A 16,968-nucleotide genomic window follows, 5' to 3' on the forward strand; every position below is an offset into this window, starting at 1 on the left:
ATTAGTATCCCTCTGGGGCAGGTGCTGGTGTGTGTGTGTGTGGGGGGGGAACAGGACAATCTTCTTCTTTCGGATTCAGGGCTTACTTCCTCGCCCCAGCAGGACATCGAGGCTCAGCTCCCCCCCCTCCCCCTCATGGTGCTATATTAATGCTCACCTGCGTAGCGCTGATCGGCCCCCCCCCCCAGGTCCCTCTCCCCAAGTGTCCCCTGGCCCCACTCCTCCAACCCCGCCTGGCAGGACACGTGCTACCAAGGGCAGTTGAAACGGACTCCAACCGTCCCTCTGGTCCAGTAGGCGCGCGGGCCGGCGCGCGGGAGGGAGGGGCGCGATCCTCCGGGCGCAGGAGGCGCTGGGGGCGGCGGGCGCGGGCGCGGGCGCGGGCCCGGGCGCGGGCGGGCGGGCGCCGGTCAGGCTGCGGTGGGGCGGGAGTTGCCGCGGGCCGGCGCCGCGCCAAGCAGCCGTTGTCGTTGAGGATGGGGAGCTCTCCCGGGGTGCATTTCTGGAAAAACAATCGCGGATACCGGGAAGTAGAAAAGGCAAGCTGCAAAAACCCGCTGAGTACAGCGAGAGATCCCGCTTTTGTGTGGGAAGATTAACGGGGCCACACTGCTTGCGTGCGGGCTGAATGGGTGTGTGAAATACCTGGAGACAAGGCGGGAGCGTGGGCAGAGCCACTGTGCTCTGGGATGTAACGTTTTTACTTAGGACGGTTATACATCATATAATATATATGAAAGATCTGCATCAGGGAAAGTTAGATCCTCAAGTTTCCTCTGGTGGGGGAACTGCGGGGACTCTTGGGGCAAAGGAAAATTTGAGGGTGGAGAAAACTGTCCCCCAGCTTTCTCTTCCTGGCTGGTCCAACTCTTCTCTCACCTTTTCTAAATCCACACTCTCCCTCTCCTTGTGACACCTCCTCCTGCAAACCCTGTATTTTGAAGATCATTACAAGTACATGAAAATTGGAATGAAGACATTCATCGTTCCTAAACTATATTTGATAAAGTTGTGATGTCATGTTTAAGAAATATTTCCCCTTACATAGATAGGTAGGCCATAGTGTTGGATCTTTCCAACGGACTGCTAATTTGGGTTGACATTTGCAAAACTGATCACTTAAATTAGTGTATCTGACTCATCCAAAGATGGTTCACTTTATTTTACTTAACCTACATGTTTGCTGGAAGGATTTGTTGGAACTTGAACTTGGGATGAGCACTCCTGTAAATGCACTATAAAGGAGGTAGAATTCTTGCGGGTGAAACATCTTTTAATCTAAGAGTTATTTGACTATCAAGCATGTTGATAAATATCATTTTAAGATGAAGTTAATCCTGTGCAACAGTTTCCCATAATTTTTTGTTATGGGAAAGGAGTCAAAGATTGGATCTTAGCTTTGATACCTTTCTCCCCTTTCATAATCAAGGAAAGCAATGGAGTGAGCTTGAGTGTCTTTTGAGTATGTAGAACCCTTAGCTAGACAAACGCATTTTAAATCATGCATGCTGTGTTAGGGCGATGTGACATCTAGTCTCAAATGGCGGTGGGTGGGGTGGGTGGCAAGGGAAAATCTTGTTGCTAATATGGCCCCTTATGGCAGTTGGGATGGCAGCTAAGGCTGTTCTGGCCTTCTGCCACCTCCCCTTACCCCCCATCCCCGCCTCCTTTTTTGGGTCGTGTTTGGGACTTGAACTCAGGGCCTGGGTGCTGTCCCGGAGCTCTTTTGCTCAAAGCTAGTGCTCTTTGGGCCACAGCGCCACTTCCGGTGTTTGAGTCTGGCTGGCTTTGAACCGGGATCCTGAGATCTCAGCCTCCTGAGTAGCTAGATTCCAGGCGTGAGCCAGCGGCGCCCGGCCTCATCCGGCTTGGCCCGCCGGGCTCCCTCCGGGCCGCCGGCTCTGTGACCTGCGAGCGCAGGCGAGGGGGAAGCCGCGGTGTCAGTGCTCGCTCCGACGAGGACCGGCTGCTGCTGCGCACCGGGCCGTGCACACCAGGATGGTCGCCGAGGACCGACGGGGCCCGAACCCTAGCGGCTGTCGGGTGCGCTTGGAGGAGGAGGCAAAGACGACGGCCTCGGGGAACACAGCACGTGTGTTTGTGGCTAGGCAGAGAAAGGTGAAGTCCCAGAGCCCGCCTCTCGGCCCGCCACCAGCCCGCTGGCCTCCCGCCGGCCTGGCAGTCCCGGTGGCTGGCCCCGGCCCAGGCCCGCCACGGCCCGCGGCGACGCTTGGCGCTGCAGCGCGCGCCTCCGCCAGGGTGAGGCGGGCGGGGCGGGGCCGCGGGCCCGAGGGCGGGGCGGGCGAGGCGCTCCGGGGAAAGCCCTCCCCGGCTTGACGTCACCAGAGCGCTGGCCAATGACAAGCCGCCGGGGGAATTCCCGCGTTGGGGGCCGCCCCGCGGGCTTTTTAAAGGGTACCCTGGGGAATTGGCTCCGGGGAGAGCCGCGGGGGCCGCGGAGACGCGACGGTCCCCGAGGACGAGACTCCAGGGGTTGACCTTCGGTGCTAAAGGCTTAGCCCTGAGTGGGGACCAGAAGCACCCTGCGGAGACAGGGCCGGCGGAGATGGAGTGGAAGCTGGAGCGCTCCGCCCCGCGGAGGGTCCGCACGGAAGAAGCCATCCTGTGGGTCAGTCACAACCTGCGCCTTCCTCGAAAGGCGCCGTTTGCAGCACCCGTTTAGGACCAGCAGGTGGCACCAAACGACAACCTGGTCTTCGGTGTGTGTCGGGCCTGGGGTTTGAACCCAGGGCCTTGGCGCTGCCCCAGCTCAAGGCTAGCGTTCTGCCACTAGAGCCACGGCTCCATCTCCAGCTTTTTGGGTGGTTATTTGGAGATGAGGTTCAGGGACTTACCTGCCCAGGCTGGCTTCGAGCTGCCATCCTCGGATCTCAGCCTCCCGAGGAGCTACGATCACAGGCTCCGTGGCTCGTTGTTTCAAAGGAGGTGAATGTGGTCGGACAAGGCTCTTGAGGGAAAAATACCCGATGATTTCCATAAACAGTCTCTCTCAATGTGTTGTCTTTTCAAAGGAGAATGTCATGAAGGTGTTCTCCAAAGACCTGAAGCAGCCGAGAGCCCGCGGTCCCCCCGAGGTGAGTGTGCAGGACGTGCTCTGGCTTTCGTGTCTTCGTTCTGACCTTTTGCTAACGAAAGCATTTGGAGGAAGTCTGAACTGGTCGGAAAATAGAATTAAAAGAAGTCAATGGTGGGGGAGAGGGAGAAGTTGGGGAGGTGGGATGGAAGGGATGGTAGGGGAAAAACAAAGGAGGAGGTAACAATGCTCGATAGGAAATGGACTTATTACCTTACTCAAGTAACTGTAGCCCCTCTGCACAGTATTTCTACAATAAAAAACAAAGAAGTCAATATGTGTAAGCACAGAATCGAATTATGTACTAAACAAATTTAAGAAGCTGAGGGACTTTCACAAGTAATAGTAATCATTTGTATGTGAATAGTGTTTTCTAGTTTCTGTCAAGAGCATGGGTCATCTGTCTCATGGATGGGTCAGGTCGGCCGCGAGTTGCTAGCTGTCTGCTAAAATGTCTCCCGAAGTTGCTGGTTTGCCTTGAGTCTATTGTACACAGTGGCTTGCTTCCCGGGAGAAAAAGAAAATAGTGCCATCTTATGGACAATAGGAGAAGTGGCATAACCCAAGGTTAAACTTGATCCAACTGAATACTTTTCCCAATGAAAGACTAAGCCCCAAGGCAGTACTTTTTTTTTTTTGGTAGTCAGGGTAAAAATTGAACACACTTAAACTATTACCAAAAAACAGCATTTGTACGACCTACATCTGTCATAATCATTCTCTTTGGTTCACTTACCTTTAGTCTATTAGGTTCTTGTTTCAAACTCATCACTGGTTTTTAGATTTTTCTAGATCATGTATATTCTACAATATATATAAATGGTGACATACCGAATTGAATGTATAGTGGAATGCAACGACTAAGGCCATATACTGGGGAAAAATAATTATACTTAAGCCTTTTCTTTTTTGGTCATGGGGCTTGAACTCAGGGCCTAGGAGTTGTCCTTGAGCTTTTCCTTCTTTCTTTTCTTTCTTTCTTTCTTTCTTTCTTTCTTTCTTTCTTTCTTTCTTTCTTTCTTTCTTTCTTTCTTTCTTTCTTTCTTTCTTTCTTTCTTTCTTTCCTTCCTTCCTTCTTTCCTCCCTTCCTTCCTTCCTCCCTCCCTTCCTTCCTCCCTTCCTTCTCTCTCTCTCTTTCTTTCTTTCTTTCTCTCTCTTTCTTTGTCCTTGAGCGTGTCTGCTCAAGGCTAGCTGCACTATCACTTTGAGCTACTTCCAGTTATGGTTAATTGGAGATAAGAATCTCATGGACTTTCCAGCCTGGTCTGGCTTTGAACATCCTCGGATCTCAGCCTCCTGAGTAGCTAGGATTGCAAACATGAGCCACCAGCACCCCACTTATACTTAAGCCTTTAAACTATTTAAATATTGATTTTTCTATAGATCTTGTACATAGTTTATTTATTACCATGACTCCTAGGTATTATGCTTCCTAAAACAGACAATTGACCTTTGTGTCAATAAATAGAGGTAATTTGAAGAACTATAGTTATATAACTACAGCAGTGTAAGTTTATTATTATTTAAACTTTTAATTCAGAAAACCTAAGTTTTTGTAAGTATGCTAGAAGTTTATTTTTTCCCAAATTTTTATGTTTTGTGAATACTGACTTTATATCTTGTAGTTTTTTTTTTTTTTTTTTTTTGGTTGGTCATGGGGCTTGAACTGCTCAAGGCAAGCACTCTACCATTTGAGCTACAGTACCACTTCTGGTTTTCTGGTGGTTTCCTGACTGGGCTAGTTTTGAATTGTGATCCTCAGATCTCAGCCTCCTGAGTAGCTAGGATTACAGGCTTGAGCCACTGGCACCCAGCTTATATCTTGTAGTTTTGTGGAAACAAGTTTGCCTATAAATGTTCTATAATGTACCCATTAAGATTACAGTTTGGCCACTGGGTTCCACATTTCAAACTTAGCTTGAGAACTTCATGACCATGGAAGGCAGCAATGACCCGAGTCAGGTAGGCAGTGTGTTGTTAGCTGGCTGCTTTGGACCAAGTCAGCAGCCACAACGACCCTGCCACTTGCTTCTGGGTAAATTCCTCTTGTGATTGGAGTGCACTGACTACCTGTGTGTGATGGGTTGGCAGTGTATTGTTAGCTGGTTGAATATGTGAATGGCATCAGCTAACATGCATCTGCTATCTCATTGCATATACAACGGACACCAGAGTATAATCAAATATAAAGTGAGTGTATATCTGAAGGTGTGTGCACATGTGTATGTGTATTTTCTATGAGGCAGAGCACTATTTATCATGACAGTTATTATTGCTATTGGATTACTTAGAGAACAAAGGGACAGCTTCACAATGGAGAAAAGGGCACTACGATTAATTAAAAATGTAAGTGATGGGCTGGGAAGGTGGCTCAGTGGTAGAGTGCTTGCCTTGCATGCATGAGGCCCTGGGTTCGAATCCCCAGCACCACATAAGCAAAAAGAAAAAAGCCGGAAGTGGTGCTGTGGCTCAAGTGGTAGAGTGCTAGCCTTGAGCTGAAGAGCTGAGGGACAGCACTCAGGCCCAGAGTTCAGGCCCATGACCGGACCAAAAAAAAAAAAAAAAAATGTAAGTGATATTTTCAGTCTTGCTTAGACAGAGTCATTGTGAAATTATGTAACTTTTTTAAACATAAGATTTAGAATATGGTGACAATTTGGAATGGAAGCCTCAAAGGTTCCCCCAAGTTTCAACTAAGTTTTTGGTATTCTTTCTGGATCCTCAGTTGGGCAGTAGAGTGGGGCCCTGTGATCATGCATGTTCTCCAGGTAAAGGGAAGATTGAGGTAACTTTTAAGCTTAGTTAGTTGACTAAAATATTTTCACTTGAAATATCAAGAAAATTAGGGATTTTTTTGGGGGGGGGGTGAGGAATGGTTTGAATTGTTTGAAAGATTTGACTCAGTTTTTCATGTTCTGTAAAAGTATTGTGTCTTTTTCGTGGGCCTGGGCACTGTCACTCAGTTCTTTAGCTCAAGGCTAGCGCTCTACCACTTGAGCCACAGCGCCACTTCCGGCTTTTTTCTTTTTGCTTATGTGGTGCTGAGGAATTGAACCCAGGGCCTCATGCATGCAAGGCAAGCGCTCTACCACTGAGCCACCTTCCCAGCCCCTGTGTCTTGATTTATACAGTAGAAGTTTACAATTAGCTTGTGCAGTAGACTGACCATAAATGCTTAAATATTTCTCATTCAATTAGAGGACATTTTGGCTCAGGGAGCAGAGTGAGAAGTGTTGAGTCACATGTGGACATTTGCCACAAATTAGAACTTACTTTGATTGTCTGGTATGTTAATTCTTCCCTGAATGGGAACTACATCATACTCTGGTGGAGCATAAGTAAAATAATTTTTATGTGTATCTTCCTTAAATTTAGACATATTTCTAAAACATAGAGTAAACAGCACCTATAGCTTGTTTTTTTGGGTATATTTTATTACTTTCAAATTGCCCAGTATTTCTCTTATTTTTAGAGCCTTTGTGTTGAAGAATTCTTCCTATGTAAATACTGTTTCATCTTCTTTTTACAGGTTAAATTTCATATGTTATTTTTAATAGTTGCTGACCTGTCAATATAAATAAAACTTAGTGAATTTAGAAGGCTTGTTTTTCTGTTTTAATTTTTAAAATATTAAACAGCAAGACACAAAGTGATATTTGCACTCACCAAACAGAAAATAAGATGTGTGTGTATGTATATATATGCAGAATATGTATATATATATGTAGAATGTATATAAAAATATACATTCTATATACAAGGCTAGATGCAAGGCTGATTTCACTGTTGATATTCTATTTATGGAGTTTGGGGTGCTTCTAGAAAGATCACAGAGAAGAGAGAGAGGTTGAAAATGTTGAATGTTGAAGCGTTTCTTTTTGTTTTTTTAGTGCCAGTCCTAGTCTTGAACTCAAGGCCTGAATAGTGTACCTGAGTTTTTGTGCTCAAGGCTAGCACTCCACCACTTTGAGCCATAGCTCCATTTCCAGCGTTTTGGTGGTTAACTGGAGATAGATTTTCCTGCCTATGCTGGCTTTGAACTTTGGTTCTCAGATCTCAGCCTCGTGAGTAGCGAGGAGTAGTGAGCCACTGGCACATAGCTTTTTTTAAATATTATGATACATTGGTAAATTATTACTTAGCATGACAGAGTAAACAGTAGAGACCAATTCTTCAATAAAGAAAAAATCCCAATAAAGTCCTGTGTACTAAACAAAGACAGAAGGATTTGAAATTATGCATTTCACATTTTTCAACATTTATAGTTTATTACATCAATGTAGCCATTTATAGTAAGTTGTTAAAAAATATCAGTCTCACAAAGTATTCTTGAAATCCACACAGTGGCATTTGGGTTCTGGCTTTTCTATAAAGTACAAGTGTAGAAAAGGCCAAGTTGAACAACAGAATGTTGTAGCACATTAGTGATTGTGTACCCAAACATTTTCAGTTTGGTCCGATGAAGGATTTAATGTATTGCATTTTGGTTCTTTGGCTATTTTTTTTTTTTTTTTGCCTTGGGTGACATCTGCATCCTGAGCACATTCATTACCCGTGACTAGTAAGCTAGCATAAAAATTCCCATTTAGTTGTCAAAGTATTCAATCTGAGGACAGTGCCACAGAGCCATGTGTCTGCTCTGAGGACTGTATTCCCCCCTCCCCCCATGGCCTCTTCACAGATCCTCTTTCTTTTTTATTATGATTTGCCCAACCATTTGTGAGATTAGAGGCTTGATGGCATCCACCGGCTCTTCTGGCCTCCAGAACTTCACAACTTGACCCTCAGGGTTGACCAGATACTTCCAGAAATTCCACTTCGGTTCCTTCTTTGAAGAGTCTAAAATGCCCAGAAAATATTTAATGAGCATAATTGTATATCTTTTTTCAAGATTTTCATTTCTGTGAATATCTGCATGGTGACCACTTTAGAATCAGATAACATTGCTATAATAGCAACAGCAATGAAACCCCCAAACAGAACAGAGCACAGGTTTGAGTAGCAAGGTTTTAATTCACTTGGTGACCAGTGCCTTGAGCTAGAATCTTGAAATGAAACAAATCATGTATTTTAGGCTTGTGGATCCAAATTCTTCCTTCCCTCCCACTCTCCCTCCCTCTCTCCCTCTTTGTGTGTGTGTGTGTGTGTGTGTGTGTGTGTGTGTGTGTGTGTGTGTGTGTGTGTGTGTGTGTGTGTGTGCCATTTGTGTGGCCTGAACTCTGGGCTCGGCGCTGTCCCTCAGTTCTTCAGCTCAAGGCTAATGCTTTACCACTTGAGCCACAGCGCCATTTCTGGTCTTCTGGTGGTTAATTGGAGATGAGTCTCACGGACATTCCTGCCTAGGCTGGCTTTGAAATCTCAGCCTCCTGAATAGCTAGGATTACAGGTGTGAGCCACCAGTGCCAGGCTCAGTTAATCTTTACAGGAGCCCTGGGAGGTGGGTGTTGGGAATCACAGGCCTGGACTGAAAATGGTATAGCTAGTGAGGTCGACCTCTGTGCTGTACTCTTGACCCCTGGGCCCTCCTCCCCTCCCCATCTATGATCTGGGAATCTCTCCATTATCAGTACACCAATGATTTCAAAAGGGAGCAGGGATTCGATCATAAAGACAAATACCCTATGAGCGATTTCACAGCTTGAGGGCTTGTGCTCTGGCTTTTCTTTCCTCAGTATACTCCAGAAATAAAAGGGGATGAAGACTACATTGTTTTCTTTCATGGTGTTAGGCATTCTATCAACTACTCCTAGAAATTAAATGCAATGCTTCTTAGAAGATTCTGATTGTACACATATGTAGAATATTACAAAGCATTTTGTTGGTTTGATTGAAGCCTAATATGCCTGAGGCCATAGTTTCATCAAAGTGCAAATTAATTATATTGAAAACTCAGAAGATGCTATCTAAGTTAGATAAGATAACTATTAGCTATGGCAGTGTATAAGTGTCTTTTACTTAAAAATTAACATAATCCTTCAGAAAATCTTAGAAGTAGATACTATTTTTTTGACTAGTCTTACAACTAAGGAAAGTCATGTGCTTGAAGCCACACAGCAAAAGCAATTGAGCAGAACTTTGAGCCCAGAAAGTCTGAGACCAAAGTATGAACTATCACTATATCATATAATCTTTGCACTGATTAAACTTGGAGTCTGTGTGTGTGTGTGTCGCGCGCGCGCGCGTGTGCGCATGCAAGTGTGTGTGTGTGTGTGTGCGCGTGCGCACGCACGTGTGTGCGCTGCTATTGGGGCTTTGAGCTTATGGCCTGGTACTACCCCTTGACTATTTTGCTTGGGGCAGTCACCCTACTACTTGAGCCACACTTTTACTCTGTCTTTTTCCTGTCTAATGGGAAATAATCTCACAGACTTTCCTGCCCAGGCTTTGAGTGCAGATCCTCAGCTCTCACTTTCCTCAGAAGCTAGAATTACAGGCCTGAGGCACCAGCACCCTGCTGAAGCTTGAGAAGTCTTTTTTTTTTTGGGGTCTGGTCGTGGGGCCTGAACTCTGGGCCTGGGCACTGTCCCTCAGCTCTTCAGCTCAAGGCTAGCGCTCTACCACTTAAGCCACAGCGCCACTTCCGGCTTTTTTCTTTTTGCTGATGTGGTGCTGAGGAATGGAACCCAGGGCCTCATGCATGCAAGGCAAGTACTCTACCACTGAGCTACCTTCCCAGCCTCCTGGGAAGTCTTAAGATCTATCTATTTATCTATCTATCTATCTATCTATCTATCTATCTATCTATCTATCTATCTATCTAATCTATTGTCAGTTATGGGGCTTGAATTCTGGCCCTGGGCGCTGTCCCCAAGTTAATGTTCTACCACTTTGAGCCATAGCTCCACTACTGGATTTCAGAAAGTTGATTAGAGGTCAGAGTTTCATAGACTTTTTTTGCTGGGCCTAGCTTTGAACCACAGTACTCAGATCTCAGCCTCCTGAGTAGCTAGGATTAAGGTTATGAGCCACAGTGCCAGCTTCAAATTATATTATTTTGAATTTTGGCAAAACTCTAGTAAAGTGAGATAATCAACTTTAAGGATAATGTCTCAGGTAAGTGTAACATCAAATTGATAACAAAGATAGTTGTTGATAGTGTGCAACCATGAAAATTCATGAAATGTGCAGCTTTAAAATGGAAAGAGACTGCCCATAAATGCTGGTTACGTGAGAGAATTCTGTGAAAACAACCATGGGCTACACTAAAGTCTTCAGGATTTAATACCTCACAACTGAATTCTTTCACCATGGATTTTATAGACAAACCTTTACAAAGGATGAGAGTCTAGCTCTGATTAGCTTAATGAGACTTTCCCAATGAAATAGGGCAAATGGTATTTAAATGAAAAGCAATTAAAACAGCAACAACAACCAATTGTGCTCAAGAGGCAAGGTAGATATTTACCAACAAGAAATCTGAATGCAGGCTCTGCTTCAGGTCCTAGAATCTTGATCTTGTGGAAGATGGGGAATGTTACTCCATAGTTTTTTCTGGCAAAAGATTCCACTTCCTGGCTCTTCCGGGGCTCTGCTTGTCCGAACTGGTTGCATGGGAAAGCCAGGACGCTGAAGTGATAGGGCCCAAACTCTCTGTGCAGCTCCTTCAGCGCTAAGTAATTCCTGTCGGTGAGCTGGCAGTTACTAGCCACGTTGACAACTAGGGAAACCTCCCAGAAAAAGAGAGAGAAAAAAATCCAACCGGAAAGTGAAGCAGAAAATGTCAAGAAAAATCCTGTAGGCAGTTAAACTAACTCCTAAGCCATTTTGGGAGCCTCTCATAGAGGTTTCTAGTTTTAGATAATATCCAACTTTACTGGAAACTAATCCAGATGTGTGAGTTAGTACTCCAGCCTAGATCTTTCTTGTGTGGTTAGGTTATAGAACTAACTTGTATTAATAACTGTCACCGTATTAGCCACAAACATTTTCTAGAAACTTTAAAGTATTAATTCAGCTCAAAAGTTACAGCATTTTTGAGAAAAAAAAAACAATCTTTTATTTTGAGAATAAGAGTTTATCCATTAGATGTCTAATAAGCTCTGATAACTCATGTGATATATTAATAACATTCACATCTAATTTATGAGCATGCAACTTCAAAACATTTTATTTTGTTAAGAGTATAAGCAGAGAGGTGGGAAAACAATAGAAATGAAGACAGAAGATATAACTTACTTTGCCTTTAAACTTTTCCAGAGAAACCGTTCTTCCTTTGGTATCTTTCACTTCAAAGGCATAAAAACTGTTAATTTTAGGTTTTAGGAATTTTAGTTGTAGAAGAAATAACATCACTGTGCAGAGTATCATAGATAACAAAACTGCAAACATCTTAACTTTGGGCCCGGAACATTTTAATGGGTGAGCGACCAGAGGCTCCATTTTGGATGTTTCTGGAGGGAGGCTCCCTCAGCAGGCTGGAATGAAAGGAGGAGCTGAAACTTGAAACCTTGCTTAGTTGAAAGGAAAACTCTGGATAGACAACTTTTACAGCTAAGAAATCCAAGGACCCTTCCCACAGGGCAGATTGGACAAAATTTCCCAGTTAAAGAAGGAAGTCCACACAATTTCGATGTCTTTGTGTTATAATGGCTATTTTTCTCCCCAAGAAAAATGATTATTTTTGGTAGTTCCTTAACACCCTCCCTACAAAGACGCTCTTCCACCAGAAGATGGCGCTCTTGTAATTCGAAAACTTGAAATAGGGGCATGTGTGTGTGTGTGTGTGTGTGTGTGTGTGTGTGTGTGTGTGTGTGTGTGTGTGTGTGTGTGTGTGTTTGTGTTTGTGTATGGCAGTGTGGGTATTTACTAAGAAAAGGGTAGAACTGGGTAGAAAACTGAGGAATAGTGTGGAGTAGGGATTAAATGTGATCTTGTAATGTGATGCATGGCTGGAAAGAAGTTTGTATTTTATGTATGGATTAAACACATTTCAGGCATTCAAGGAATTTCTACTAGAAAGAGCCATGAGATTGCTGAAAGGCTATTTTATTTGCTATTACTACTTGCAGTAGAGGTAAATAAGTTCCAGGGAGCATGGCAAGAATAGATAGAAAACAATGAAGGCATTAGCAGCCCTCTTCTATGGTGAATAGTTCCCTGTTTTGAATTTTTTTTTTTTAAATAATGACACCTGGTAAGATACACACTCTAGGGCTGGGAATGTGGCTTAGTGGTAGAGTGCTTGCCTAGCATGCATGGAGTCTTGGGTTCCTTTCCTCAGTACCACATAAACAGAAGAAAAAAAAAAATCAGAAGTGGTGCTGTGACTCAAGTGGCAGTGTTAGCCTTAAGCAAAAGAAGCTCAGGGACAGTGCCCAAGTCCTGTGTTAAGTCCCAGGGCTGGCAAAAAAGAAAATAAAAAGATACACACTCTACAATAGAACTGAGTTTGCATGTGCACATACACACACGGACACACATACATATACCCACACAGAAACACATGGAAATTTCCTGAAATACTTCTTTGAACTGCAATGCATCTGTGGCCACTGTTCTTTTTAAAAATTATATTTTTGTGTCAGTGTTAGGGATTGAGCTAAGGGCCTATTGGCTTTACTTGGCTTTTCCACTGAAGGTTGACATTCCACCATTTGAGCCAACCTCCAAGCTCTTTGCTAGTTGAGATAAGAATCAGACTTTTGTGCCCTGCCTGGCTCCAAACTGTGATTCTCAGATCTCAGTACTTGGATTATAAGCATGAGCCACTAGTGCCTAGCTATCTGAATATATATATATATATATATATATATATATTTGGGTCTGTTCGTGGGGCCTGAACCCTGGGCCTGGGTGCTGTCCTTCAGCTCTTCAGCTCAAGGCTAGCGCTCTACCACTTGAGCCACAGCACCACTTTGGCTTTTTTCTTTTTGCTTATATGGTGCTGAGGAATCGAACCCAGGGCCTCAGGCATCAAGGCAAGCGCTCTACCACTGAGCCACCTTCCCAGCCTCTGCTGTGCTTTTCCTAGCACATTGCTGCTGTACAGAGAAATGTGCAGCCTTCATATATTCATATATTTATTCTAAAATAATCTTAGGACATACAGGATATGGAAGCAATAATGACAGATTCCCAGAAGTTGAGACATGGTGACATAAAAATATTCAGATAGGGCTGGGAAGGTGGCTCAGTGGTAGAGCGCTTGACTTGCATGCCTGAGGCCCTGGGTTCGATTCCTCAGCACCACATAAGCAAAAAGAAAAAAGTCGGGCTGGGCGCTGGTGGCTCACGCCTGTAATCCTAGCTACTCAGGAGGCTGAGATCTGAGGATCGCGGTTCAAAGCCAGCCCGGGCAGGAGAGACCGTGAGACTCCTATCTACAATAAACCACCAGACAACCGGAAGTGGCGCTGTAGCTCAAGTGGTAGAGTGCTCACCTTGAGCTGAAGAGCTGAGGGACAGCGCCCAGCCCCAGAGTTCAAGCCCCACGGCCGACAAAAAAAAAAAAAAAAGAAAGAAAAAAGTCGGAAGTGGCACTGTGGCTCAAGTGGTAGAGTGCTAGCCTTGAGCTGAAGAGCTGAGGGACAGCGCCCAGTCCCAGAGTTCAGGCCCCATGACCGGACCCTCCCCCCCCCCCCCCCAAAAAAGGAAAAGCACAGCAATCTTTCAGTAGATAAAGACTTCCTAAAGGAGAAGAAAGGACTGATTAGTTGAAGCTTATGTCTGAGGAAAATTAGGGTGTCAACAGTGGGAAAAGCCACCAACTGGTAATCTACTAACTCAGGCATTATAGAAGACAGGAAAAAAGTACTGGTGAAATGGCCAGCCTCTTGCTAATTTCAAATCAACTAAGGAAATTTGAGAATACACATAAAATGGAAGGAATACAAGCCATCCAATAACTGAATGCTAAATAAATGACAATTTTTTAATAAAAAAAATCAGAAGTGGTACATAAATGAAGTCACTTATGCTCCTAAAATTTATATTGCATTCAGTCTTCTTTAGTAGATTATTTTCTGCAGAACAATTACTTGAAATAGGAAGGTGTTAATAGCTCAGCTGAGATTACAGTAGTATGAATGGAACAATCAAAAACAGAGCTGACAACTTTTAGTTTCATAACCAAAACTATTTTGCCTGCTTTAAACCATTTCTTTGAAAAAGGCAAAATATATTTATTCAGAGGAAGACTCTGAAGGTAGGAATGGTATAATACTATGATGGAGGTCTCATATTCATTAAAATGTAGTTTTATAAAATATCTTATTAAGGATTGAAAAGGACAAGGCATGGAGAACAATGACACATACTTGTCCTTGTGAGAAGAGGTTGTCTGGAAGGCAACACAGGATCTTCAGAGCAGCAAGCCAAGCTAAGAGAAGATGGAGTGTGATTGAAGATTTATTTGGCCAAATGTGATAGAAAGATGAACACTAAGGATGGTCTAGAGCCCCCTAGTGGCAGGGAGTGGTAATAAGGAATAGTAAATACTGGAAAACCATCTTGATCAGCTTTGATTGAAATTAACTTTTAATTGATTTAATACAACATAAACATTTTTATATTTATGGGGCATTATGATCTTTCCATAAATGTATGCTGGTGTATAATATTCAAATCAGCCCACACATGTCTAAATCTTCAACATTGCTCACTTCTTTATGGTAAAAACATTCAAAGTTCTTTCTCCCATATTTTTGTTTGGCTTTTTTTTTTAATGTGGTACTGAGGAATCGAACCCAGGGCTTCATGCATGCTAGGCAAGTATTCCACCACTAAGCCACCTGCCCAGCCCCTCTCCCATGATTTTGAAACATCAGTAAATTATCATTCTTGACTTGAGTTATATTGCCCAAGAATGTGAGGAAAATGAGATTCAAAAATGGGGAGATGAATCTTTTGTTATTTATGAGTAATTTGGAACAGTATTGGGACCTTGAATCTGAAGTAGCTTGTAGAGAGAATGCTGCTGCTTTGGGATGGTGATAGCGTGGGTGTGGGGAACTGCCACACAGACCTAAGGAAAACGGGGTGTGTGTGTGTGTGTGTGTGTGTGTGTGTGTGTGTGTGTGTGTGTGTGTGTGTGTGTGTGTGTGTGTGTGTGTGTGTGTGTGTGTAGGGTAGCAACAGAAAGCTCCAGGATCCCTCTTTGTGACTTTTGTCTTTTTCTCCAGGTTCTTGCCAGACTGTGCCATAGCTTGTTTTTTTTTTTTTGGTTCAGTCATGGGGCCTGAACTCTGGGCCTGGGCACTGTCCTTCAGCTCTTCAGCTCAAGGCGAGCGCTTTACCACTTGAACCACAGCACCACTTCCGGCTTTTTTCTTTTTGCTTATGTGGTGCTGAGGAATCGAACGCAAGGCCTCATGCATGCAAGGCAAGCGCTCTACCACTGAGCCACTTTCCCAGCCCTAGCTTGTCTTTTTTGTACCTGCTAAATACTTGAATGTCAGATGATTTAATCTCCAGTACATTTGTTTCTGTGTGAGTTGTTCCATGTTGTGACTTCCTGACCTTGTTTTTTTAACCTTTTTAGGGTCCTTTCTATTTATTGTTTTGGTCCTGAGGCTCTGAATTCCTCCCAATATAGTGTCACCATGATAGCAACTCACAAGGTAAAGAGCTGAACCGTGGGCTCTGAGCAGAGTCGTTTGACCTTTTCCCTTCTTTGTCTTCTTTCCCTTACTTTCCTCTTCCCCTCTATTCATAAATACTTGTGCCATTGAAACTGTGACAGGCATTTCCTGAGCAGGAGGTAGATCCTGGAACAAAAGTTTAAAAACATGGAAGATGAACTAGACCAGCGCAACCTCAGTAGCTTCCAAGCTTCATTGTTTGCATGCCTCCTCTGTGACTTCTTCCACCTTCAGCTACCAGATGTTATTTACTTCATACTTCGACTTGACTATTCATTGATTATATTCAGATTAGCTTGAACTCAGGGCCTACACACCTTTTTTTTTTTTTTTTTTGTGCTCAAGGCTAGTGCTCTACCACTTGTACCACAGCTCTAGCCTCTCTTCCAGCTTTATTGGCAATTAACTGGGAACACAATTATCGTGGGCTTTTGCTGACTTTGGTCCTCACATCTCAGCCTCCTGAGTAGCAAGAAGCTACTGACTCCTGGCTTACTATTTTTTTGTTCAAGTTATGTAACCCCATTAAGGTTCATTTTCAGGCTCTGCAGAATGGGGTGACTAATGCTACTACTAGCCTCACAGGATTTTGATGGAACTTAAACTATGCAATCCATATATCCCAGTATCTGGGCACATTAAGAGCTCAATATTATTAGTAAGGTGAGTAAGATTATTGATAAATATTATTATTAGTGGGAAGCATACACAGTGAGCTATGCAGGGCCAGTGGGGAGTGTGCACTCGTTTCCTATGGCTGCTGAAATAAATGAGCACAAACTCAATGGCTTAAAGCATGCACTCTGGTGGCCAGAGAGCTGAGATCAGTTTTACTGGGTAGAAGCTAAGGTTCAGGGCTCCGCTTTCTGCAGAGGCTCCTGGGAGGCTCTGTGTTTCACACTTCAGGTTCTGGTGATGATCAGCATGTCTTGGCTTGCTGAAGTCAACACCTCAGTCTCTGGCCTGGGACATGTTGTTATCACTTCCTTTTTCTCTGCCTTTTGATGGTAATACATGTTATTTAGGGCAATTTAGGATGGAACCCCATCTCATGGTAAGTTAACCCCTAACCACATCACAAAGTCCTGTTGTCATGGAAGGCAACATAAAGGGAAATTTGTAGGCTGCAGAATTGCGATCTGAATATTGCTTCCCTTAGGTAGGAATGTCTAGGACACTTTTCCGAGGTTGTTGGTGGTAAACTGAGTGTGAAGGTAGGCTAGGAATTACCCTGGCAGATAATCATGGGAGAGATTTAAAGCGGAAAGCATTCAAGATGGACAGAGTAACAAACCA

The 16,968-nt window shown here is 43.9% G+C and overlaps 2 protein-coding genes across 3 annotated transcripts in view; one reads left to right on the plus strand and one right to left on the minus strand.

Annotated features, from left to right (window-relative positions):
- The first annotated feature begins 2,566 nt into the window (after nucleotides 1–2,566).
- Nucleotides 2,567–16,968, plus strand: part of Cdc20b (cell division cycle 20B) — a 33,993-nt gene continuing 19,591 nt past the window's right edge. Inside the window, exons 1-2 of the mRNA XM_042690721.1 lie at nucleotides 2,567–2,629; nucleotides 3,033–3,095. Coding sequence (XP_042546655.1) covers nucleotides 2,567–2,629; nucleotides 3,033–3,095 — 126 coding nt within the window. The remainder of the gene's footprint in view (nucleotides 2,630–3,032; nucleotides 3,096–16,968) is intronic.
- On the minus strand, nucleotides 7,576–11,623 carry Gpx8 (glutathione peroxidase 8 (putative)). Of its 2 annotated transcripts, XM_042690898.1 has the most exons (3): nucleotides 11,270–11,595; nucleotides 10,500–10,761; nucleotides 7,576–7,933 (listed from the first exon to the last, which is right to left on the minus strand). In XM_042690898.1, the coding sequence occupies exons 1-3, from the start codon at nucleotides 11,471–11,473 to the stop codon at nucleotides 7,770–7,772; spliced, it is 630 nt and encodes a 209-aa protein (XP_042546832.1). In that variant the 5' UTR covers nucleotides 11,474–11,595; the 3' UTR covers nucleotides 7,576–7,769. The 2 variants fall into 2 exon arrangements, with proteins under 2 accessions (XP_042546832.1, XP_042546833.1); XM_042690899.1 differs by lacking the exon at nucleotides 10,500–10,761 and having other exon boundaries at nucleotides 7,767–7,933; nucleotides 11,270–11,623.

This window comes from Dipodomys spectabilis, unplaced genomic scaffold (genome assembly GCF_019054845.1).
Source record: "Dipodomys spectabilis isolate Male_0828 unplaced genomic scaffold, ASM1905484v1 ptg000140l, whole genome shotgun sequence".
Classification (NCBI taxonomy): domain Eukaryota; kingdom Metazoa; phylum Chordata; class Mammalia; order Rodentia; family Heteromyidae; genus Dipodomys; species Dipodomys spectabilis.